Genomic DNA, 25773 nt, shown 5'->3' on the forward strand with positions numbered 1-25773 from the left:
TAAAATGCGAATAATATATCGGAAAATTTTGATGCAATACTTGTACTTTGACTTCTCTGCGACCATGTTACTTTATAGAACTCTGTAACATTTGCCCCTTATTTGAAAGATAGTGGGAGAAATTGTTATGAAGAAACGGTCTGATTGTTATTCAGCATACATTGTACTTCATTTTGTCAACACCAAAGTATTTTTGATGCCTGTTTCCGATTAAGTGCGAGTGTGTTAGGTTTAAAACAAACCCCAATTATGAACCCGACATCCACTAGGGCGCGGACATGTATACGCGGAACACAAATCTATAGTAAATGCGCATTTATTTGGCAACCTCTCCGCACGTTCTTGAAAGATTCCGTTCACTGTTTTTGTCATTCCTTATCATCTCCGGACGTTCCCGCACCTTCTTGGGCCGGGCTCAGGGAAAGGGCTAAATTTCTGCGTCCGAATTCTGATCAAGACCAATCGAGTCCTATTAAACATGTAGTCCATGATTTTACTCCTTGTGTGATCCTATTGATGTGTCCGCTCCGCGCTGTGGTGATACGATCAGCATTTATCGCAGCATGTCGCGCACTTTCCGACTGATTCATGACACTATCAGCTGCAGGTATAGGATCTTAGTCTGCAGTCAATTGATACCCAGAGATTCGTAGTAATGTAACTACAATCGCACCCTTCCCGCGTCCGACGCCTAAAGAATTCCGACATAATTTGCTGGAATTCCTCAACCTTTCCTAATCCTGTCGGAGCTCTAACTCTGATGGACGTCAGCGCTTCGAAAACAATACCAAACAATAAAAGAACATAGTAGCAACAGAAAACAATACAATTATGTAACATCTGTCGTGCAGTGATGCGTAAACTTTTAATGTCCGGGAAAGCCAGAAGTCGAGGGCGTACCTTTTGAATACTAGCACAGCTAAATTAAAGGCATATCAACGCTGACGTCATGTTGATTCGAATATTCTTGAGCGTTGAATGTGTAGCAACTTGATCACAGCGTATAGACATTCAATCCTTTTTCTCGAATCTGTGTATAACTTACATATAATTTGAAATGAACAAACTTCAGAAACGCAGACTGGAAAAGCGGCGTTTGTGAAATCTATATGCTGCCGCACGCTCGCGGTGGTGTTGGGGGGGGGGGGGGTACTCATCCTTGTTGGATGAACAAATTGCCAAATACAGGCGAAGAGTGTACACTGCAAAAATATATATATATATATATATATTATATATATTTTTAATATATAATCTTCGATACGATGAAACGTGACATACGGAACTGACGAGGTCATGTTGCGGTATATAAACGCCACCTAGCCAGTGATCCGTCGGTCTATTGCGTATGAAGAGTAAATAAAGCTCATATAGCACAGCCCATCCTTCATCTTTCTGATCAGTCGGACACCTATACACACTGTACTGGTATACTCCTTAATGGATGCACGGACATGACCGCTAATGCTTCCTTCAAGCACGAGTCGAATGCGATTTGTACCATTTCCATGCATGATTATCTGTCTTGTATCGTGACTATGTCGGGACATATAGATCGAAGAGTGCGGGTCGAGGGTACCGTTCGATAGTTCTCCGTGTCTATGCCGTTATCCTGGCATCTATTTCCATGGTTACCGCACACGCTTGACGGCGTTGTTATTCCCTCACTTTCCCTGACACCGAGTTATGTCCATGACGCTCACTTCTTTTTCCAGACTGCACAGAAATAGTGACGACTATAAATCTTGAATTTGACCACCAAGACTACTTGCAAATGCTGTTCTCAAAGGGAACAAGAAATAAAAGGGAGGAACGTTCTAGGCTAGTATGATTTAATTTGAAAAAAAGAAGAAGAGAAGATTGTATTAAGTTATCCTAAAAAGTAACTCTTTCAACTGAAATCACATGGTAATCATAGTCTTTGCTCAGAGCTTCACATATTATTAACTAGTAGGTTTTCAGAGTACATGTATTACAAAAAGTGTTCAGACAGTTAACTAGTTAATTTCGGCAGAGTCAACGGTGTCTACCAATGAAAAGACATGATTATGTGAACAGTGTGGTGCTTTCTTTCGATTAGATGCAGGTGCAGCTATGCAACCTCGCACTAGTCGAAACATTGGCTAAGTTGAAGAAAAATTTTACCCGCAGATGGATATGAACACGTTCTAATTAGATGATCCGAGCATCCTCTCGGATCATTGTATTGAGTAATGAGAAGTCGCAATTCACGTAATTCGAGGGAGTCTTTCCAATCCCTTTGGATTAATTCGACTTGGGCTTGTTTTCAGTTGGTATACAAGCTAGTGTTATGTTGCACGTACAAAGATACACTTTGTAGTTAAACGAAACGGTTGCAAATGCGCCTTAGACAGTAATACAATGTACATATGTACTAGGATACTGAGTATAGGGTGCGAGGATGTCCCCATAACCACGAATAGGACTCGGAGTAGATCATTCTATTTTAAGTGGATGCGATTTCGATGTCTCATGTCGAAATTTATCACATTGGCGCTGGAATGATTACCTCATTCTTTAGAGCGAAAATTTTAAATGATAGTCATACAACTTTCCTCATTTTTGAATTTACACCAGGGTGGCTGTACTCTCCTTGTATAACTATTCACGCAAAATTATGTCTATATCGCTATAGTGTAAAACATGTATACCCCATAAATACAGTATAAGATGCAACTTACCAATCTTTGTTATTTTTCTTTGTAACTGCAAAATCAAGTTGAAGAATAAATGTCATGTTTTCCTGATTTATTTAAATTCACGCTGTGATCTCTAGTCTCTACCAATAAACGTATTTAAGAATATTTTTGAAAGCGCACTGTAAAATTCTGTGCAGATCGGGCTAGTGTTCTTTGAGTTGGGCGTGTGTGTGTGCTTCATTGTGTGTTTGTGTTCATCTTCGTGTGTGCTTGTAAATCGAAGATGGAGGCTATAATTATCTTGTATTCATCTGTGTATGTGAGTCACATAAAATTTGATTTGCCGTCTGCTTTCTACATAGACGAAGGGGTGGGGGGGGGGGGAGGGGATTACACTTGATTTATGTGATGTGTTGAGTAGACTTAGATCTCGACGAGGTCCCCACAGAGTATGTTTTTGGCATATGCCTGTTACATGGAGATCAGAAAACCTCAAAAAATACCTCAGGCACGTACGATCATTCATAGCAGTTACAGTTATGCAGTTGCGTTATGAGTTGTGATGAGACCTGACACTATGCCACCCCATAATATATATAAATATATGTATGTATGTATCTATCTATCTATATATATATATATATATTATAATTATGTATGTAGTATGTATGTATATATATATATATATATATATATATATATATAGTATATATATATATGTATGTATATATATATATATATATATATATGTATGTATATATATATATATATATATATATATATATATATATATATAGTATATATATATGTATGTATATATATATATATGTATATATATATATATATATATATATATATATATATATATATATATATGTATATATATATATTTTTTTTTTTGTGTGTGTGTGTGTGTGTGTGTGTAGGGGGATGGGGGCACCAAACATGGATCGTATAGTTTTGGTCCAGACCTAATTTCAGGTTTCTAACTTTTTTTGGGTGAGATAATGAGAAACCTCTTATGAAATATGAAAGACAATGTAATTCTATGAGGAATTCAACGTTTATTTGATGAAAATTGGTTTTGAAATGGCAGAGATATCCAAAAAAAAAAAAAAAAGAGCGATTCTATTAAGTGTGGGACCCACACTTTATTACGATCATTTGTTTTACTTTGTTTTTGGATGTTTCAGTCATTCCAAACCCGATTTTCATTAAATAAACTTTGAATGTATGCAATGTACTAAATCAGAAGTGTTTTCTTGGTATCTCGCAAAAGGTAGAAGCCCATTCTCATCTCCACCAATACTGTACCTTCCCTTTAAGAAGTGGTGGCCCACTTCTATTTCTGGTAGCAATGGGCCACCGGGCCACCGCAAATGTCGAGTCCGGCATGTTTAGTATTTTATATTGTTTTGTTTTGTTGTTTATAATAATTATGCAGTTTGCATCACGATGTATTACACATTTACGTATGGAACTGCATAATTTACTTATCTTTTGGACCTGTATATGATTTTTCTCTAAGATGCGGATGGACGCGCCGGGCGGGATTCGAACCCCAGCCAGCGTCTTGGAAGAGCTAATAGTCAAGAGTTTCATCCACGTCCCTACACTGCACTTTCACGTATATATTCAGAGTTCATTGCAACAATTATTATCTCTAGGTGTTTTGACGATATTTCGGATTGGCCGTCATTGTGCCGAATGACCAGTGGCGACGCAGTCGCATTATTTTATGCCGTGTTACGTAACACGTGGGTAAAGTTCCTCGAGATATCACCACAACGCAAATATCATTACATTCTTTATCCATGCAACCAGATAATCACTAGATGCAATTGATGAGTACACGTCGGTAAAGCCACAATGTACACCTCACTCAATGTTCACCGCAGATGTTTCTATCTGTAGGGAGCAATTTTGTTTCTGGAACGCTTTACTACTAAAACGCATCGTATGAAGAAAAATTGCTGATGTTTGACAGCATCTGTCTGCATGAGCGGAGCATTCAGTTCTTCGGCGACATTTGGGAGAGCCAAAACAAAATGTTTTCTTCGCGATATGTTACGAGTAGCAAACCCAAGGACATTAACATGTACCATGGATCGTTGCGCAAACAAATTTCGGAGCACTCGCAGCGAGTTATCCGAAACAATGACTGCGAAAGACGAGTGTCGGATTCAAGAATCCTCCTAATGACCAAGGATCATTTACGAAAACTGCGCAACTACGACATTGAAGTCCTGCAATTGAAACAGGACATCAAGGGTTTCAACGAGATCAAACGGGAGTTGGGTCTCGGAAAGAGCTCCAAGGGTATTCAAAATCACCATTTCCGCTCTGAGGACTCGCTCCGCCACGATTTTGGGAAATCGTCCACATGGGTGCAGTCTGGCGGAGAAGGTAATCATCCCCGGGACAACATTTCATTCCCGCAGCTACCAGTTTCTACTCGAAAAAGGTGCCAAGAAGAACAAGCGCAAAAGTCTGTGAACAATTCCGAGGGACCGAGACAGATTAAAAAGGTGGCTACGAGTGACGATCTTGCTTTGACCAAAACGCGTGATCGCAGGAATAGCACTTTTAATGAGCAACGTGAACCTGGAGCAACGAGCCAACACAATTCGGACCAGTCCCTGCCCGCCTTGCCGAAACATTTGCAACGTTACGACCATCGACGGCGCCCAGACGATTTCCGCTCGAACGGGACGTTTCGAACACATGGTGCCACGGCGAGCCAGCTCTCCATGGTGCACAGCATCGCGTGGTTGAGCTTCCGGGAACGACAGTCGGTCATGAACTTGGTGTATTCCCAGCAGGATGAAAAGGATGACAGTGATAACGAACAAACGCATGATGATCCCGCGGAAACTGCAGCTTCATGCAGTGATAACATTCCCGACAGCAGAAAAAATCAAGGAGCTAAGGACGATAGCCAATCATCCAAGCTGATCACGGCGCCGGACTCGGTAGGTCGTTCTCTGTATCTGACTGCCGAAAACGGCAACGCCGACGACGACAGACCGCATGCTTTCCACAATCAGTTCTTGACGTACTACAGCATCCATCGCGCGAACGTGCCCGAGGCGAAGAAGACGGACGAAGACTTGCTGGCGATGATGCAGCGTTCTTCCAGGATACGCTTCGGTCAGGGGCGCCACGTAGCAGCTAGAATTGAACGCAGACGGCTGCAGCGAAACTGGGATGTGGATGCTTTCAGTGGGATTCTCAATGCTCATTCATTGTAAAATGGACTTATATGAACTCAAATTACAATGTCAGTGGCACTCTCATGACGATTCCATGTAAATTGCTCATGAAGTGGTTCACGTCTACCTCGACATCGAGAAATATTACATTATGTCATTGCAATATGATTCATACTGGTATAAGTGTGTTTCTTGTGTTTGTTTACCACGGACTGGATGTGTTCCATTATATTACTTTCTTTTTAGCTGCATTGATTTCCATGTGACAAGAAATCTGATTTCTTCTTTTTTGGGCCCAAAGTAGGTAAACTTTGTAATGGAACTGAATGTAATTGTCACATTGTTTAATCACTTATGTATCTTAGTAAACATAAAAAAAGACAATAATCATGAACGGTGACTAATAAATTACAGTACACCATATACTTTTAAAATTTCCTCATTTCCTCATTTCTCTCCCCCCCCCCCCCCCCCCCCCCATTCCACATACACAGGCACACCCACAAACAGACACTGGCAAAAGTGTACATACACAAAGTCAATTGTGTAGGACTGTCACTACCCATGGCAATAGTGTTTTTGTCAACACTGAGGGAGCTGTTAACGGGGAAAAGTAACAGCAAACCATGATCGATTTGAAAGCTATCCAAATGTATGTATGTGTACTTGCATCATTCTGTATAATGTTGTGGATGAATTGCCAGCTCAAACGAAAAATGTAGCATTATCTTGTCACACTCCAGGAATATGAAAATTTACAAGCAAAGTCTGGCACTTCTACCTTTACAAGATATATTTGAGATAATCTTGATCTAAAATTTTATTGGTTTGATGCCAATGTGAAATGTCAAATTTGCATGAATAAGGAAAATGCATCTTTAGCTACACTCTACATTGACCTCATCAGTCACAACAAAGTTACAGCAATCTGGTAAGAAGTAAAAAGAAAAAAAAATAATTATAATACTAATGATGATGATAATAATAATAATAATACATGTATTAACAATAATAATAATAATGATAATAACAATAAAGTCTTATTTAGCCAGGATAGCCTCTTCAGTGTTTGCCACTGCTCTACCAGAGGGCCCTGCTACTATTATTAACCTAGCGTTGCCAGGTACCAATTTATACACCTGGGTCGAGAGGGACATACTGGGTAAAAATATCTTGTCCAAGGATGTAAGCACTGGGCGGGAATCGAACTCGGGTCCTCCTATCTAAAGTCGGTAGTCTTATCAATTATGCCACATTGCTCCCACTAAATAATACATATACAGCTGTAATTACGTCCATCACTGGCATGCATTATATCATTATGATGGGGAAAATGTCTTACAAATTCCTCTACATCTGTGAAATCAGGAACAGCATTCACACCAATTTTTAAAAACATAATTACTAGCATTCTGCACCTTCATATGATTAGAGAAAAATGCATTCAAGTTGTAAAGAATATTTGTAGTCTTACTGCTACCAAAAGACTGGAAGAAAAACATGATTCTTGTAAACGTTGATTATGTGGTACTATAAGTCCTGTCACCAGTCAATAGAAAAACAGAACAAACAAAAAAAAGAATTGTCAATGGCATCAGCAAATCTGTGTTTCACCTCTCTGATAATCTCGTCTATAAAAGATTCCTAATATGTTGTATGAGTCAGAATGTACTTATGCAAGTCCTGTTTTTAAACATCCTCACTCATCCTGTATCATATACTGTATAATTTCATTCAATATTGGGGTTTGGCTCCTCAAAAACTTGTGTAAGGCACAGTCAGCAGACACTATGACCAAGTGGGTGGCTTTCAGCAAAGATGACATGTTGATGCCGATTCCCGCAGAACAAAATATTTGTAATGACTGGAGTTGTGTGGCATTTCTGTCAGCCACAAAGCCAGCTGTACAGTAAGCAAATGCAACACACCATCATAAAAGAAAAACCTTTACTTGAAAGAGTGAATATCAAAAATCTACTCTGTACACGATATGCATTTGCAGAACTTTGAAGAAAAAGAACTACATTGCTCAACATGCTCAACATGTTCATTTGATGGCGTGGCGAGATGGTGCAAACACGTTCAACACACAACGGGTCGAGAAGTGCTCTTTTGGTATTGTGATTGCTCCCAAGTTGAAGGTCTTGTAGTGACCAAGCTCCACCTCTAAACAATCAAACTTTCCCAAGTTGAATCTATTCGGACTGAAGAAATGGCTTTGACTTAGAGAAAATTCAACTTATAAGGGATTGATATCAAAAGAATATAAAGAGTCGAGGTCTCGAAAAGACCTTCGACTTACACAATTATTTGACTTACGTGAGGTCGACTAAAACAAGGTTGACTGTACTTCACTCATCTTTATAGACTTTTTGCAGTCTTTGAATGGGAATGAATGATAATGTTATCAATGATTTCAAGACCAACTACATACTTTAATTTCATAGTTGTTACTCTTGAGGCACAACACATCAAAGGAGCTGATAAATCTTTGTCGACATGGGCCAAGAATTCCCAGTATGGCCAATGCGCAGAAAACTTCTGCGCACGCTGAAGAGCCCTGTCACAGATGCACTGTGGGATTCCTTGGTGCCATTGCCACCTCCGGTTGTCTCGCATGCATGGCAGTTCCGATACAAATCAATAGAGTTATTTGTCTGCTTTTCCTTTTTTTATTCCTATTTTTTTCTTGGCTATAATTCAGTTTTCAAAAAGTTGAAAGTTTCTAAATTTTACTGATTTGCAGTCACTAGAGTCATGATTCACTGCTGCAAGGCTTCAATGCGCTGGTCGCATGATAAAAAGCGAAGAAATATTCAACAAAAAATATTCCTGGATAAAAGACAGCACGTGGCCTGAGTGCACAGGCAGCCGAAACCAGGGAAAGTTTGTCCCCTGAGCTATCCCACAATGCATCTAAAACACTGCTCTGTGCACGGCAGCTAGGTATTGGTGATACCGAAAATTGAAAACTGACATGGAAATCACCCATGATCACATAATGAACAACAAAAAATTTGCATTGTTACATTTGTTTTCCAATACACTATGCTATCTGGTCAGCTCCACATGTTTGCTCCTCTCCATGTTCTGCCTCTGCATCGTCTGGAATTCCTTGGAATCCTCCCAAGGGCGGGGCCCACGAATGTTGTGCCATGTGTCAAGATCCTGCTGTTGCAATCTCTGAAGACAAGTAAATAGGATATAATCTATGAAAGACTTGGTTTACATCCTTCATCTCACTTACGGTTCATACAGGAACAGAAAGGTGCGGGATCGTTGCATTGTTTCAATGAATGAATGATTGGTGGTCTACCATGAAAGATTAATCCACAATGAAACTTGTGATACTCAGCATGACTGGTTTGCTCAGTGGGAATAAGAATTTTTCACAAACATTGATAAATTCTGAAACATGAAGAGAATAACATGAAAGATTGAACTGTGTGAGAGTAATTTTGCTATAAAAAGCAATGAACCAAAATTAAGTACAAAAAGGAATTCCCTTCAGGGTATGAAGCGTGATATGCAAATCATTAAGGATTCCCTGGTGCCACTATGTGCATCTATTTGGTCCCAAAGCACTCGTTAATACTAGAATGTGTCATCTACTGTAAAGTAAGCATTTCATGAAGGACACTAGTACACGAATAAATGAAATTTCATCTCTTATAACATGACATATAATGATATGTTTCAATACATGTCATGCTAGTTTGTCATTAGATTGGATTTCAGCAGAACAGCTGAGTGGAGTGAACTACCAGGTACACACATTTCAAAGTGAGAAATAAAAAAAGGTGGTGGAATGCTTGAAAACTTGAAATCCTGTTTGAATGGCTCTATACATGGAACTGCTACTGGCAATAAAAGTTAAGATTTTGATTTACTGACTACCTGGTAAGTAAAATGCTACGCACTTTTATATTACAGTACATTTAACTTCTCACAGAATACTTCTTACATGTGGCTGTTCAAGCTGACTTAACAATTTGCTGGAATTAATGACAAGTGCTGTAAATTGGATAATATTAAATATCTTTAACACAATAACAGTAATATTTTTGTGAAAAGGATGACAGTACGCATATTGCACACATATAAGAATGTTAATTGCTCCTTGGCAAAAAAAAAAAAATACATACAATACAAAAAAAAATAATAAAATAAAAAACTATGCATTAGACACATTTTTTCCTAAATGAGATTCATACCTCAAATTCCTCAGCCAACGATGCTTTTTTCGCTTTCTGTCTCTGCTTCATCCTTTCTTCAGTTTCAGGATCAACCTTGCATGAAAAATTAAGAATACAGAGGTCTGTACAAGCTGGGCACCTTCTGAAAATACTGGTGAAATGAAAACCATAAATACAATATGTATTACATTTTCATCTGGATTTTAAGTTGGAAAGTGAGTGGTCTTATCACAATAATCATCTAAAAATTCTGCCACATGGCCAAATCACCTTTTAATTATTGACCTTTAATGCAGAAATGTCTTGCTTGTGCACTGACTTGGAGGTAATGATAAATGGAAACAAAGAGAAACTCACCAGAAATGTATACAATTTGTTGTAAGTTTCATTTACATTTTTTTTTACACTTAAAAGGTAAGTAGTAAGCACAAAAGGAATTTCAAGTTGTATATAATGATCTTTAATCAAACAGTCTCCAAAGTCCACAAAAATTGTCATTTTGACACTCATGATTATTTCTGTCCATCTAGCTTTTAATCACATATTGCTTCACGAGTATAACTTTAGTCTCACTTCTTCTATCTATTTCCCAAAAACCAGATTTTCACACTCGAGAGAGGAACTAAATGCATCATGATCAAATATGAAAATAAACACATCGCCGAGATATATACATAATATAAATTATTCCTTAACTTACTGTCTTTCTCTTGTCAATAATTTCATATCTCAGAGTCCTAAATTCCTTCAGTCCATATGCTCCTCCAACAATCAAAACCTGAGAAGAAAGATGAAATATAATATCCACAAATGACTTACGTATCAGGAATACATGGTACGCTGTGAAACTGTAAGATTCAATCATATTCTACATCAGTAACAAAGCACAGAGCAATTGTTTGTTTGTTTGTTTGTTTGTTTGTTTTTTAAATCAATAAGTATGACATATTCTGGCTACGGATCAACAAATCATGATAAACACACAGGGTTACCGGGCATGAGCAGGTAGTCAGAAAACTTCTGGCCTGAGTTTTCAAGGGTGTTCCACCAACAAGTTCTGCTGAGCTCCACATACCCCTTAATTTGTATATATAATGTCCATTATGTACGAAGTATGGAGCCAGTCTAGCCAGTGGAACATTCTGTGAAAACACACGTGGCACTTATCAGCCAGAAATGATAAGAGGGAGTTTACAATTTGTTCATAGAATGTAAAGTTTGATCGCATACTAGGAATGTGGCATAATATATCCCATACACCAATAAACGTCCATTTAGTGCCAACATATAGTGTGCTCACATCACAAGATATTGTCACTACTACAAACTCTGAGTTGCTATCCCTCCCTCCCCCATTAGGCCCAGCCAATATCACAATGCTATTAGAAAAGCATTCTGAGAGTGCAGACCTCCATCCACACAAGGTGAAAATTGTCCAATTTTCTAATATGGAATCCTTTTGTTTACATCATCAGCTTCTTCCAGTCACGCGGCTTCTTGCCCAAGCAGAGCATACACTTTAGAGCGCATTATATGCAAACCTCATATATGCTCAGCTTGAACTCCCAATTTCATTGACCCTACCTGCAAGGGCATTAAAAAAAGAAAAAAAAATCCTTCAAAAATCCATCACATTCATGGATCACTACAAAAATGAAATCACCTGTTCCTTGTGTCATTATCAACTTTTCCTGCAAGTTTCATCCAAATCGATCCAAAACTTTTTGAGTTTTTGCACACAGACAGACAAACAAACAAACCAATGTCGATGAAAACAGATCCTCCTTCCTTGGTAGAGGTAATAATCAGTGGCAGATCCAGAGAGAGGTGCACCAGGCGCGTGCCCACTCGTAGTTTGTTAAAACAAAAGAAAAAATGGGGAGGGGGGTACGTGAGCCCCCTTTAATTTTGTGAAGGCACCTCCCCTTTAGAGAATTCCTGGATCCGCCCCTGATAATTGCTTATGGTTATCTAGATGATTCATAATATGATCTGTTAATCTTCAGTGGTACATTCATTATATTTCAATCAAAATGGAGGTGACGCTGTGCCTATGTGGTTGTGCTGGAGAGTATCTTTGATTGAATATATCAGAATTTTGGAACTGTTTTACCGAGGTAGATTACTTGACTGTCGTGTGCATTTCAAAATCCAATCTTGCCGTTCTATCTAGAATTTGTTCTATAAAGAAAGAGTTGGCGAGTGCAGCTGAAGAAGTGAATTGCCGTGTATAAACTGAAAACAGAAGTGACGCTGACCACTATTTGATTTATGATTTAATTTACTTGTTTACTGACAGAATGAATAGCTCACTGAAATGAAACCATACATGTACATGAAGGCTAGTTATCATACATTTCGAATTAAATGATTACTTGGAATACTAGGAATACCTAGTAGTAGGGTCTAACGTTAGTAATTTATTAGTAGGCGAAGCCCTAGACGAGGAGGTGCGAAAGTACCAGGTAAATTACACTCACTAGAACGTCTAGATTAGTTAAGTTTAGATTAACTATACACAGCCCAGTCGCTGTACATGGTACGTCGCGACAGGGCTGTACGCGCGCGACCACCAATCACTAGGAGAGCGACGTAATCGTATCACGATAGCTTTGACTTTTGATACTTACGATCATTTTTGTCACCTCAAACTCATCGAGTATACTCTTCAATATTTACTCTACATCTGATGCTATATTCAAATGTACGTAATGAAACTTACCGAAATTGATCATCATATCCAGCATGTCCACACCGTACACAATCTTTCACGCCAGGCCAAGCTTAGATATCGGGTGGTCACGTGATGTGAATGCCCTTTCAAGCAGCGTACGCACGGTTACTAGTATACAGCTATAAACTGTACTGGTTTGTTCGACACTTTCAACGCACACGCGCTCGCTCTGGAGCACATCCGGTCACGCATGCGCATAAGTCAAGGCGCCATTTTGAATCCTGCAACGACGAAGCCCGACGGTCAGGAATTGCGCTAGAAAGTGTCATTTATTTGTTCCACGGACTTATCGCAAGTGGTCTCCATGGACCCAGTGTGGCGAACTATTCTTCTGTAATAGAAACATGCATTTAACGTGAGTAAAGTATTTTGTTTAAAGGAGAAAAGTATACATGTTCCTAAGTTTTGTAGTTGTGTTGAGGTTCCTCACTTCGAGGCTGCATGCCGTGCGCGTCAGACGCTGTTTTCGCATAGCGTAACAGTGTCTGGTCGGGCTAAGTTTAGATCAGTTCAAGGAGCTCTAAATGACCCACCTTAAAATCACACCTTGTGATTAAGCCCACACCCCTCCTCTCATCGTGCACATAAGTTGTATTCATCTTCGTGATAGGCTGCATTTTAATAGCCCTTTGAAGATTATAGAAGAAGTTTGCGCCGTATAAAGATCTGTTTCATTATCATAGACAACGCCGAATAACACGTATGGGACTATGTACAAATTGACTCTCGACAAGTAGCTCTGAGCCAATCCAAATGACTGGTTTGTTGAAATTACAACAGAGCAACATGACGCGAAAATGATGTGTATTCTTACATATCATGGGAAAAAACACTCACCAACATTGGTAAACCGTATTTAAAGAACGTATTCCGCCGCAGTCTTTGCAGCAACCCTCCTCCTTTCGTGCCCATGGGCGCTGCCATTTTTATGCAAGATCACTCGTAACTATGCGCATGCGCGGCCCCCCCCCCCCCCCAAAAAAAAAGTGATGATGAAAGGACCATTATACCACGCACCTCCTCAGTGGTAGGCCGGCCTATACTAGGCCTATACCCTATATACGGTACTTGTTGACTTTTCATCATCTGGAAGATTAGTGGCATATGGTAGCAAAAATATAAACTTCAAGGTCAAGGAATGATTTTCCTTTTATCGCATTTCAATATGCAAATTATTAGCTAGAATAGATGAAGCGAAAAACATAGACAATATTTAATTATCTACAATGATTTTGTATCGTCAGGATGGCCAGATTGCGTATATATTTCTGTGTACCATGGAACAATTACAACAAAACAGAACAAAACACAAGACAACACAAAACAAAAGCAAAATAAATACTACAAGTGAGAAATATACCTTACACCATTTGGCTTTTTTGATAAACTTATAAAATGGTTAAGTTAGAGCAAAACTAGAAATGTCACTATGGTGACTGGTATGCCTCCGCCATAAAGCATGATTCTCCTAGTAGGTCTGTACATCTTGACAATGTGTGATTCGACAGTTTCACACAAGTTGGCAAAATATCAAAATGACATAATGTTTGTCACAACAATGTTGAATGTTCACTAGCTATCCTTGAACCAGGTTTAATTGGATGAATGGCTATAATATTTTCAAAGAGAGCATGTATTTGGGGATTTGAGGACTTTTACTTGAGTTATGACCCTTTTATAAGTTTATGCATTGAGTAACTGTCAAGGGTATGGGGAGAAAGTATGATTTCTTTTTTAAATAGTAAATTGTTAGCATTTTAACCTGGCCTTTGACCCTTGACCTTTGACCCTATAATGACCTAAAATTCCAAAAAGAATCACCGTCAGGCAGAACATGCATAAATATGTACCCGTACCAGGTACTAAGTTTCACGATACCTTAATTAAGCCACTTCCAAGATATGGAGGAAAAGTGAAATTCAGCACTGTCACTTGATCTTTGACCTTTTGACCTTTGACTTTTTAGCAAAAAAACTTCCCAGAGAATCTCTATTAGGTTGTACATGCATAGGCCTACACCAAGTTTCAAAAAAATCCTACAGGCATTGCATAAATATGAGGGAAAAGATGAAATTTTGAAGAGTTGACCTTGACCTTTTACCCCTGACCTTTGACCCCCATGACCCCAATTCCCTAGATTATCACTGTCAGTCATTACATGCATATGTAGTATGTTCCGTGAAGATACCTTGAATTATTTCTGAGTACATGTATACATTATGTTTCAAAAAAAAAAATACCTTCAGTCATTGCATTATAGATATGGGGGAAATAGTGAAATTTTGAGCATTTGACCTTGAACTTTGACCTTTGACCTTGAACATGTGCACCCAAAAGTTGATAGGCACAACTTCATCCACTCATGCATATACATATCAAGTCTCATTAGGATATCTTAAACAGTATTGTAGTTACGCTGTCCACAAAATTCATTCCGGACCGACGGACGTGTTAAGGACGGACAACCCGAAAACATAATGCCTCCTGCACCACTTCGTGGCGGAGGCATAAAAAAAAAGGTTACACAAAAACAAATGGAAGGAAGCACAAAAAAAAAAAAAAAAAAATAGACGAAGAAACGTTGCGATACATCTTTCACACAAAAGAAAACAATTATCTGTATCGTATTACACTGTATCATGGAGGGAGGCCAAGCAAATTATGAAAGATTGTGATTGTGACATATAATGTCGAACAGTATATTTATTCTATTCCTTATAGAGTGATGTAAATGTAGCACATTTTGTCTCATAAGTTTTGTCCAGTGCCTAAAAATTTTGTGTTGATATTGATAGATATGCATATCCAATGTACAAATCACTTACTTCCTGAAAATTTGGTACTGAAAAATTAACTTTAATGTCCCAATATGTATCTCACTTTACTTTTTATGCCTCCGCAACGAAGTGGCCGGACGCATTATGTTTTCGGGTCCTCCGTCCGTCCGTCCGTCCGTCCCGTTTTGTTTTTGTCGATATCTCAAGAACCGTGTGGTGGTTTTACATCAAACTTGGTATGAGGGTATATCCTTGGGGGATAATACTTTGTGTGGATTTTAGGGTCACAGATCAAAGGTCACAGCTTATTTTGTGAAAAAAAATTTGAAATTTCACGTTTTTCTCCATATCTCGCAAATGGTTCAAGGTATCTTCATGGAACTTAGGATATATGCTTGTACCGATGGGCAGTGATTATCTAGAGAAGTTTGGGGTCATGGTTCAAAGGTCAGGGGGGTCAAAGATCAAGGTCAACTTCTCAAAACATCACTACTTTCCTTATATTTATGCAATGAATGAAGGTTTGTTTTTTTTTAACTTGATGTATACATGTATTACCCAATATATATTCTGTGGGAGGTTTCTTGCCAAAAGGTCAAAGGTCAAAAGGTCAAAGGTCAAGTGAAAGTGCTGAATTGCACTTTTTCCTCCATATCTCAAAAGTAACTCAAGGTATCATCATGAGACTTACATATTTATGCATGTTCAACCTAACAGTGATTCTCTTTGGAACTGTGAGGTCAAAGGTCAAAGGCCAGGTTTAGATAATGCTATTTTCCCATTTGATACTGAAATTATACTTTTTCTCAATACCTTGAAAAATTACTCAATGCATAAACTTATAAAAGGGTCAAAAGTCAAGTAAAAATCATCAGTTCCCCAAATACCTGCACTCTGACATTTTAATCATTCATCCAATTGAACCTATTTCTAGGAAAGTGAACATTCAGCACATTTGTGTCAAACCTGTCATTTTAATATTTTGCCAATTGTTTGAAACTGTCATCACACATTGTCAAGACATTGTACTATAGACCTATTAGGAGAACCATGCATTATGGCGGAGGCATATCAGTCGCCGTAGCGATATATCTAGTTTTTCCCTCTTTCTCTCTTTGACCACCTTTTTCGTCATGATCTTTCTGTAGTTTCACCTGAACAGCAATGCTTATAAGTGTAATCTGTAGCATGTAACTGTAGGCCCTATATGTGCCGTAAAGTTTCGAGTATAATATTTTGCAAATCAAGACTTGTAAATGTACAACATAATTATGCTGATGATTGAATTCACAATTGGTAATCAACCACAGAGACAGAAAAAGAAATCATGTAGTATCCTTTTCAGGAGAATGATTTTCCACTGAATTTTCCACTCTGGATTTTGTATATGAACAACATAGAGTGCATTTGTGCCATGGGAGACAAAACATGTGTATATCAGCTTGTTGACTTTATACAAAATGCATGAAAAATAAAAACATACCAAATACACAACTCATACAGTATGTGTATGTATAATGTGGCGCTGGGGTACATCATTCCTGCAGGTAGGCATATTAGTACATGAAACATAAATAAAAAGGAACACATTTATACGGAAAACATGGCAGGTAGCATCAGCAGACAAAGACACATACTACACACATTCAGCTCAGAGCTCCTTGATATAAACACTGTATTTTTTTCTCGAAATAATGATACAGCCATAGTAATCTTATCTATTTTGTAAAACATATCATTGTGTGTGTGCTCTATCTAAATACCGTATATTACATTGGGTTGAATCATGATATTGGTATGTGTGTGCGTGGTTGGAGGTGTATGTGTGTGTGTTTGAGTGTGTGCATGTGGATGAGTTAGTGTGCGGTACATGCGCGCGTGTATTCTGTAGTTATTTGAGTTTGTTTGAAGAATATGAGGTATTCATCAATATCATATGAGCTCCCTCGTGGAGACGTAATGAGCTCCTTTGTGGAGATAATATGAGCTCCCTCGTGGAGACAATATGAGCTCCCTCGTGGAGACTTGGTATATATTTAATATTCTTGTTTATATCTCTATAAGATTTATAATGTTTGTTTTATGTTAAGTGCTGTCTGGGGCAAATTATTTGTATAGGGCCCCATTTTCTCTCTCTCCTTTCGTTCTTTAAAACAACAACAACAACAACACATTCAGCGAAGACTCTCGATAGAGTAGTGACCAGTCGAAAACTGAAACACAAAATTCTTCTTTCACAAATAAGCACAAACACATGACTTGCAGACTGAGCAAATCCATTCAGAGGACAGGTATACTGCCATATGATTTATTTTTTTTTAATTCATTATTTCTGTGACTGATTTGGTATCTCATATTGTGTCAAATGAGACAGTGAAGCACACTGTTCTGTTGACTCTAACTCTGCATATCTGTATATTACAACAAAGTCAAGTAATTCTGTCCTCTGTAAACAATCAGATATCCTATCTGAAATTGTCATCACACTATACTTATATCACATGCATAACATCAACTAGAAAGACTACTCTTATGTGAAATATTCATTACAATGTCTTTCACAATGTCTTTTAGTCAAAAGTAGCAAAACCAGGGGTCCATGCAATCTACATACAGGAAACTATGTCCTTAAATTATCATTAGCAGAAACAACACTCCACAATACTGTATTGAGAATTGATGTTGATTTGACTGAGATGGGCCTTAAATTTTCATGTTATTGCACAGGTAATCCTTTTCTTGCAAGACCTAGATTAGCAACCTAGCTAACTTTTATCATCAATGAATCACGCAGATCTACTTAGTATATGTGAAACGGCCCATTTTGAGTCTTCAATAATCAATGATAAGGCACTTTTTCATAATTGGCTTGATTCTGTGTGGAAATCCTCCTACTCACTTTGAGAGTGCATGATCATGATACATGCACTGTAAAAAAAAAAATTATTCTCATAAAATGCATTTAAATAAACAAAGATATAATTAGAAACTTTATAAAGTCCTCTTTTAAGCAGACACTAGGCAATGCAAGGTTGAAAAGAAATCTAGGATGAACTGAGGCAAGTTGAGGCAAATGTAGACAGATGTATCTCTTTTGTTAACATTTGGAACAAATCTTTCCAATCTAGCTTGCTAGATCTACATATACTTACATGTTAATTTGTATGTGTTTATGAAAATCATCCCAGTGTGGGGAAACTAGACATTTTGGTGCCCATTTTGAAAGGACAATTGCTTTTCTCATGTTGCTTATTACATGTATCTGCATTCACAATGGCAACAGCTGAAATGCTCACAGCTTCTAGGTTGTTGCCAGACTAATGAAATAAAAACTGTGATTGCATGTATTCAGTTACAACTTACAACAATTGCAAACTGCTACATCATGGAGCCCTCCATACATGGTCAAGATTATTGTCCAAAGTTGACACCAAATGTTGCATACATACAATATGACAACGCAACAGAATGTGAAGGCTACAGTAGAAAAACCAGCATCGTTACAAGAAAGAAAGAACAAAAAGCAAACAAATAAAAACTTTGACAGGAAATAGCAATGATAACATAATAAATATATTCTATAAAGTATGGCATTTTGCCATAAGAAAAAAAATACCTCGATTGGATTGCAGTGATCAAGACTCAAGAAGAATTCTAGAGTTTAGTACAATACTCATCAGAGATTGCATAAAGACATTGAGGAACTATTACTCTGCACTCGTTCTGCATTTTGAAAGCTTTTTTTTTTCTAATTAGAAACATTTTTATGCATTTTCTATTGAGTCTGCTCAAGATGATTGAATGACTTTTCCTTGAACACATCATGACTTGGGAGTTATATCGTTCAAACAAGTCTACAGAAATTAGACTTGCCAACTCAGAGTGCCTCATAGAGGGCATACATTGGTACCACACTCTTATGTTCTGAAGTGATGGTCCTGGCCACGTGGCTTGCATACATCTGAACATGGAATGTTAAAACAAAAAACATATCTCATCACTTATCACAGATCTTCTAAAAGCAGAATAAACTTTGTGATGACATAATACTGTATATTCTTTGATGGTTTTCTTTAGATTAAGTTTAGAAATGAGACTTTGAATACTAGTACATTCCCCTGCCCTTGCCAACAAAAGTATTTGCAAGTTGCAAAACAAAATACACCATAGCTTTGTACTTTGCCAAGTAACCTACTATCCTTCATGAGGAATATCATGCTGAGTTATGCAAGAATATTTAATTTCAACCAACAACAACAACAAAAGAAAAATAAAAATATATATATATAAAAGGAGGAAAATATCTATTAACTCTTTATGTGCCATGGTGGAAACCCCCTGTGTGCCACGTTATTCCGAGACACGAATATAGTCATGCTTTGAGAAAGAATCATGTTTTTCCAATTTGTATGACCTCTACAAATTTCTGTTAAGATGGGCATAATAGTAGGCAAAGTTAAAGAGGAATGCCAAACTTTGTTTCGATATAAATTGTATGACGAATTTATTTTTCCATTTCTCTTTCGAATGACCAGTTGCTACATTACTGTAAAGGCATGACTTTTGCACATAAAACCGTGACAGAAACTAGTTGGGAACACCACTTGATAGTCAATCACTACATACAATGCAAGCCGTATATGAGAGGAACAAAAGCACGAAAAACGCTTTCATTGTGCCACGGGATTAGCAGTGATTAGCGATTTATCGATCGGTTTTGGCGGCTTTGTTTGATGAGCAGAATATGCGAAGTTGGCACGCCGTCGACTGAGCCAAACGTGCGAACGTGGCACATAAAGAGTTAACACTTTTGATTTCAGTTTTCAAAATTGGATCTCTACTGTGTAATATTCTACCAATAGCAAATGTTCATGCACACATGGGCTTAAACCAAACAAGCTATTTGATATGATTTTAGCCTCTTTTTCTTTGTATTAAATTTAGGCATGTTTGGTCATTTGCTTGTTTATTTGTCATTGCTCCTGTATCTGCTTAAATATGTTTTCCTGGCAAATTCTAGTACATGCACTATGGTCTCAACTATTGCTATAACATCATTCGAATCAATTTGGGAATATGAATTTGGCAAATGAGCATCACTATAATTGAGGAAAACATAATGAAAGAACAAATCAATGCCAATGAATATCATGAAAATGTGTTTCTGCCACCCCACCCCCCAAAAAAAATTCTGTACTATTTCATTGATCTTTAATTTTGTTTGTAATTTTCTTTATACAGTATTCATCGCATAATCGGGCATCTGATAATCGGGAACCTCGCTTAAATGACATACGCTTCCCAGAAACATTTCCAATGCATGTTATTTTCACTGGATAAACGGGACAATTTTTCTTCAAGCGATCTTTGATTTTGTTGATATTTTACACAAAAAATCTACCAAAATACCACAACAATATTTCAAAGATTCCCTATCAGTTGTCGTTTACATCGAACTTACAAAGCAAGCTTCGGACTGGTGTGTTTTGACCTCCGTCCATCCAGTACACGTACATGCATAGCCACGAAAGCGCTGAGTATAAGTATCCATGCCATTGCGAAACACATGCTTTTGCGAACATTCTTCTCCCCTACATATAAGCAAAGCCATGTGCAGGGAGAGCTAGAGGGTCGCGCCGAGGGGTAGCGTGGTTGTGTATTCATGTACATGTACAGTACGTCAGTATACATGTGTGTGTGCACTACATCAGTGCATGTCGTATGCCGTTAGTGTATGGTGAGTGCTCATCGTGAAATCGGGAAGGGGCCGTGTTTGCTACTCCCAACCTGTCCCGATTATGCGATGAATACTGTATTACTTTCATTCAACAGAATACTCTTTAAAAGAGCCATTTTTCTTTTGACAGTCACACTTAGATTAAAGCTGTCAATATCAGAGTATAAGTTTGCACAAATATTAATGTGAATATCCACATTTTTAATTGTAAATGTGGAAGTGCAATTGTGCTGCAATTTACACCTTATAACAAAAGCTGAAGCTACAAGTAAAAATTACGAGGACAATAGCACCATACTTGCATTTTAAAGCACAAGACAAAAAATTAGAAACCATGTGTTTGGATTGAGATAAAGACAAATAAAAAAACTCTGAACACCAGGTATGATGACACACATCTTGGAAACAGGGATAACAATAAATATGACCTTGCAACTTCCTTGAATATGGTGGGGGCAGAGTGGTCGCCACTGGATTAACTAGAAAGTCCAAGAAAAAAAGGAGCAATAAAGAAAGTCCTGGGGCAAGCTGTTATAAGCTAATGAAATCCTTGCATCTGATTGGCTGAGAGTAAATTTGTCCTAAAATTTGTTGGACAGAACAAAATGCTTCACTTAATGCCCCCAGAACATACAATGTACATGGTATTCATGGAAAACAGAATTTATCGTGATCAGGATCATCTCAAGATATATTTACTACACTGCAGTGGTTGAAAACGGCAAACTAAAACGGGTTTCTCTTTTTGTTTTGTACATTTACTACAAGTTCATCATTTCCTACCACAGCTGTGAGGATCTCCAAAGAAAAAATCAAATACCACTTGCAAAGGGAGTCTGAATTCAGTAGTATCAAGATGTGCTTTTTTGTGTGTTTTTTTTTCTCCACATGTTCTGAAATTTATCAGCTACAACTAATGATGGAGTGCATCAAAAGTGAAAACTAATAATTTTCTGACATATAACAGCAAAAAATATGATCCACACCTGTATCTATCAAGATTCATATTCCTCATTTCTTCCATTGGAACCATCGTCCAAACCATTAAAGGACAAATTCACCTTCATAAACATGTGGGTTGAGTGAATGCAGCAATATTAGTAGAACACATCAGGGAGAGTTTGAGGAAAATTGGACAATCCGTTCAAAAGTTATGAATTTTTGAAGTTTCTGCTCAGTTATGGCTGGATGAAAAGACTGCTATAGCTTGTGATGTCACATGTGTACAACAATGTAAAGAAAGAATAAAGGAAATTCAAAATATTTCCATTTTCTTGCATAACAAAAGAGCACTCGACTTCTCTCTTTCAGAAAGCAGGGGGAATAATTTTACCCTTAACATACGATAGTAACAAGTCGAAGGAATGTGCACTTTATTCAAAAAGTAAAGTTTCGTGAAATTCTCTTTTTATTTTCCTTACATTGTTGTATGCACGTGACATCATACACTGAAGTAGTCTTCTCATCCAGCAGTGATTGGGCAGATACTTAAAAAAATCATAAATTTTGAATAGATTGTCCAATTTTCCTCAAACTTTCACTGATGTGTTCTACTAATATTGCTGCATTCTCTCAATCCTTATGTATATGAAGGTGGACTTGTCCTTTAAAACAATGGATGATTTAATCACCATAAATGACAAAAGCACTGGCTCTGATACAAGTTAGTTGATTTGTTCTTGTTGCATATTGAGACTTGCGTTTATCATCAATATGAGTCACAAGTGAATATGATTTTAAAAGTATGATAGATTCTTTTCTTGACAGCAATGTTGATTTGCCAACAGCACCATTAAGTACTGTAAACCAGAAACATTTGTAAATTGGAGCCAACGGCCTTGTTTGAGGCATGAAACTTTCGCAAATTGTCAAGGGCATTCAATGCACTACGGAGACAAAACCTTTTGTGTGCATCTTACCTTCATAAATTTTGGCTCGTTGGGAAATTTGGGAAAGTTTCATGCACGTGAAAATTTTTGGTAACACAGTATACTCCTCACAATAGGACATGTCCACACTGCCAAGTGCACACGGATGAAAAATTCTGTAAATATGCATCACCTCTTCTGGTGCAAGCCCCTTGTGATATGGGACATGAACTCATACCTATCTGCACACTGAAAGGCGCAAATGTTGCAACGGAATGGCTCTTGCCAGTCGTGGCATCCCATGTGGATGGCGTACATGATGCTGTCAGCAAAGATGATGCGGCAGTGTTCGCATCGCATGACCTCATCTTGTGTCGCCATGTCTGCCACTCTCGTGGAGGAGGATCTGCTCATTGTACTGTTGGACGACAGCTGTGGTGACTGCGCGTCCAGACTCTCATGCGAGTCCCGGCTAATTGTTGGCGAGACCACGTTGGAGGGCATGCGCGAGGAAGACGAATTGGACATGGGGCTGTGGTTCCTCATGGGGTACTGAGGACATCTGAGGACGTCTCTACCGTCTTGTAGTGACACTGTTTTCACAATATATGGACCATTACTACTACTGATCCCTGCACCACTAGAATGTGCGTTATTGCCATGGAGCAATGAGGAGAGCACAGAAGAATGCTGGGATTGAGTGGGTAACTTTGGAGTAGATGGGCCTGGGTGATAGCCAGATGAAGGACTCTGAACTGACACCATTGTTGCAGGTCTCCTCTGGCCTGCTCTGTGGTGCGACTGAGAGCTACTGCTACTCCCACTGGGATATCGGCTCCTGGACTGTGCCATCTTTCCCTTGGAGAGCTCCTGCTCTAGGATGCTCACTTTGATGGATCGCGATGAACTGGTGGCAGCAGCTGTTACCATGGAGTGATCAAAAGCGTCAAGGCCATCGCCATACACAGAGCCTGGTGACTGTCTCGCATCACTAGGTCGGGGTGGGTGAGTCTCGATATGATCCACATACTCCTCTATGGTTTGACACCAATGGTTGCACACGCTACAGACATAAGGGCTGCGACCGGGGTCACTGGCTGGATTTGGATGCCTGCGCTTCAAGTGGAGCACCAACTCATTGGCAGACTTAAACTTGATGTGGCACAGGTCACAAGTAAAATTGTCCCACTGGTGTGACCGCATATGAAGGGTCATGCGCTTCTGACTTTGGAACACGTTGCTGCAAAGAGGACACTTGAAGGTGTAGTGCTTTGAGCTGTCTTTCGTGTGGCGCGTCTTGATGTGCGTCTTGAGCTGGTCTCTGCGAGTCGCGTTGTATTCACAGAAAGGACACTTGAAGGGGCGGCTGCCGCTGTGAAGGTTCATGTGTCGCCGGAGGCTGGTCTTCTTGGTGAAAGACGCCCTGCACCACCTGCAGTCAAATCGCTTCTTCAGGCCTCCAGCGTCCATCTGTGCTCTCGTCGGGGAGGCGCCCTGAGAGAGCACACTGAAGAGGACCGAAGAACTGGTCACAGAATCTCCGTCGGTGGCCTCCTCCATCGTCGGGCTGAAATTCGACATATCCTGTGGATCACCGTCTAAAGCTGCCTGGATCTCTGCTGCATCACTGGGCAGTATTTGGTTGTCATCTTCTTCTATTGTATGAATTTCACCTATGAAGAAAAAAATATGAGGGGGCCCCTGAATTTTCTCAAATATTTTTAAAATATGCAGGCACGATGCAAGTTGGCAGAATAGGAAGTTCCAGTCTATTTGCACAATCTTGAAAATCATCTTGGAAAGAATAACTTCAAGACAGAGAGAATGAACACATGTTGACAGTAATTATTACAAAACAAAAACTAAACAAAACCCCCATGCAATGCCAACTCTCATTTTCCAGCTGTGGGAAAAACTTCTGATGTTTGAACAAGTAAAAGTTTTTGAGTAATCAGAACAGTGTGGCCTTCTAATAATCATCAATCTATGTAAAACAATGCAAAGTAACAAATAAATTTTCCACTTCACAATATGGACTCTGGTTACTCCATAGAGTAGCATTCTCGAGGGTGCGGCACAGAATTTCCTGAAAACATCTCCAAAGGATCATGCATGCAATTTCTTTTACATTTCTAAATGTCAGTCAATGTCATCAAATCATAGCTAGTTTTCAAAAACAAATTGTAGACCAGCCACACTACAGTGGCTATTACACCAGACAAGGCTTAATTTTCACAAAGTTATCATTTACATCTATGGTTCTTTGAAAACCTACTTCCATCTCCGCTTTCATCCTCAGCGACCATAATGAAGCCAGTTTCATCTACTGGAATCAATGAATCATCCTTGTGATCATCATCGTGGTTGACTTGATGTGCAGCCGTGTCGGCTTCCTGGGACGGCTCGGCTTTTCTCTCCTCCCCATTGTCCTCGTCGGGAATCTCCGCCTTCACTTGAAACACATCCATCATGTCTTGCAGCTCAGAGACCTGATATTCAGACATCACTCACCAAATAGTTCTCTGGCCTGCTGACACTGGGGAACAAAGAAAAAAAAAACCTATTTCATTATGATCTATTTCTTCACTA

The 25773-nt window shown here is 38.7% G+C and overlaps 2 protein-coding genes across 2 annotated transcripts; both read right to left on the minus strand.

Moving 5' to 3' along the window:
* Nucleotides 1-6667: 6667 nt before the first annotated feature.
* Nucleotides 6668-13726, minus strand: LOC140228777 (cytochrome c oxidase assembly protein COX16 homolog, mitochondrial-like). The gene is made up of 4 exons (XM_072309056.1): nt 13640-13726; nt 10769-10846; nt 10087-10161; nt 6668-9055 (listed from the first exon to the last, which is right to left on the minus strand). Exons 1-4 carry the CDS (start codon nt 13724-13726, stop codon nt 8924-8926), a joined length of 372 nt encoding a protein of 123 aa, XP_072165157.1. The 3' UTR covers nt 6668-8923.
* A 9367-nt stretch (nt 13727-23093) lies between these two features.
* LOC140228788 (uncharacterized) lies at nt 23094-25714 on the minus strand. Its single transcript, XM_072309064.1, has 2 exons — nt 25460-25714; nt 23094-24857 (listed from the first exon to the last, which is right to left on the minus strand). Exons 1-2 carry the CDS (start codon nt 25686-25688, stop codon nt 23374-23376), a joined length of 1713 nt encoding a protein of 570 aa, XP_072165165.1. The 5' UTR covers nt 25689-25714; the 3' UTR covers nt 23094-23373.
* Between the last annotated feature and the right edge of the window lie 59 nt (nt 25715-25773).

This window comes from Diadema setosum, chromosome 1, assembly GCF_964275005.1.
Source record: "Diadema setosum chromosome 1, eeDiaSeto1, whole genome shotgun sequence".
NCBI lineage: Eukaryota > Metazoa > Echinodermata > Echinoidea > Diadematoida > Diadematidae > Diadema > Diadema setosum.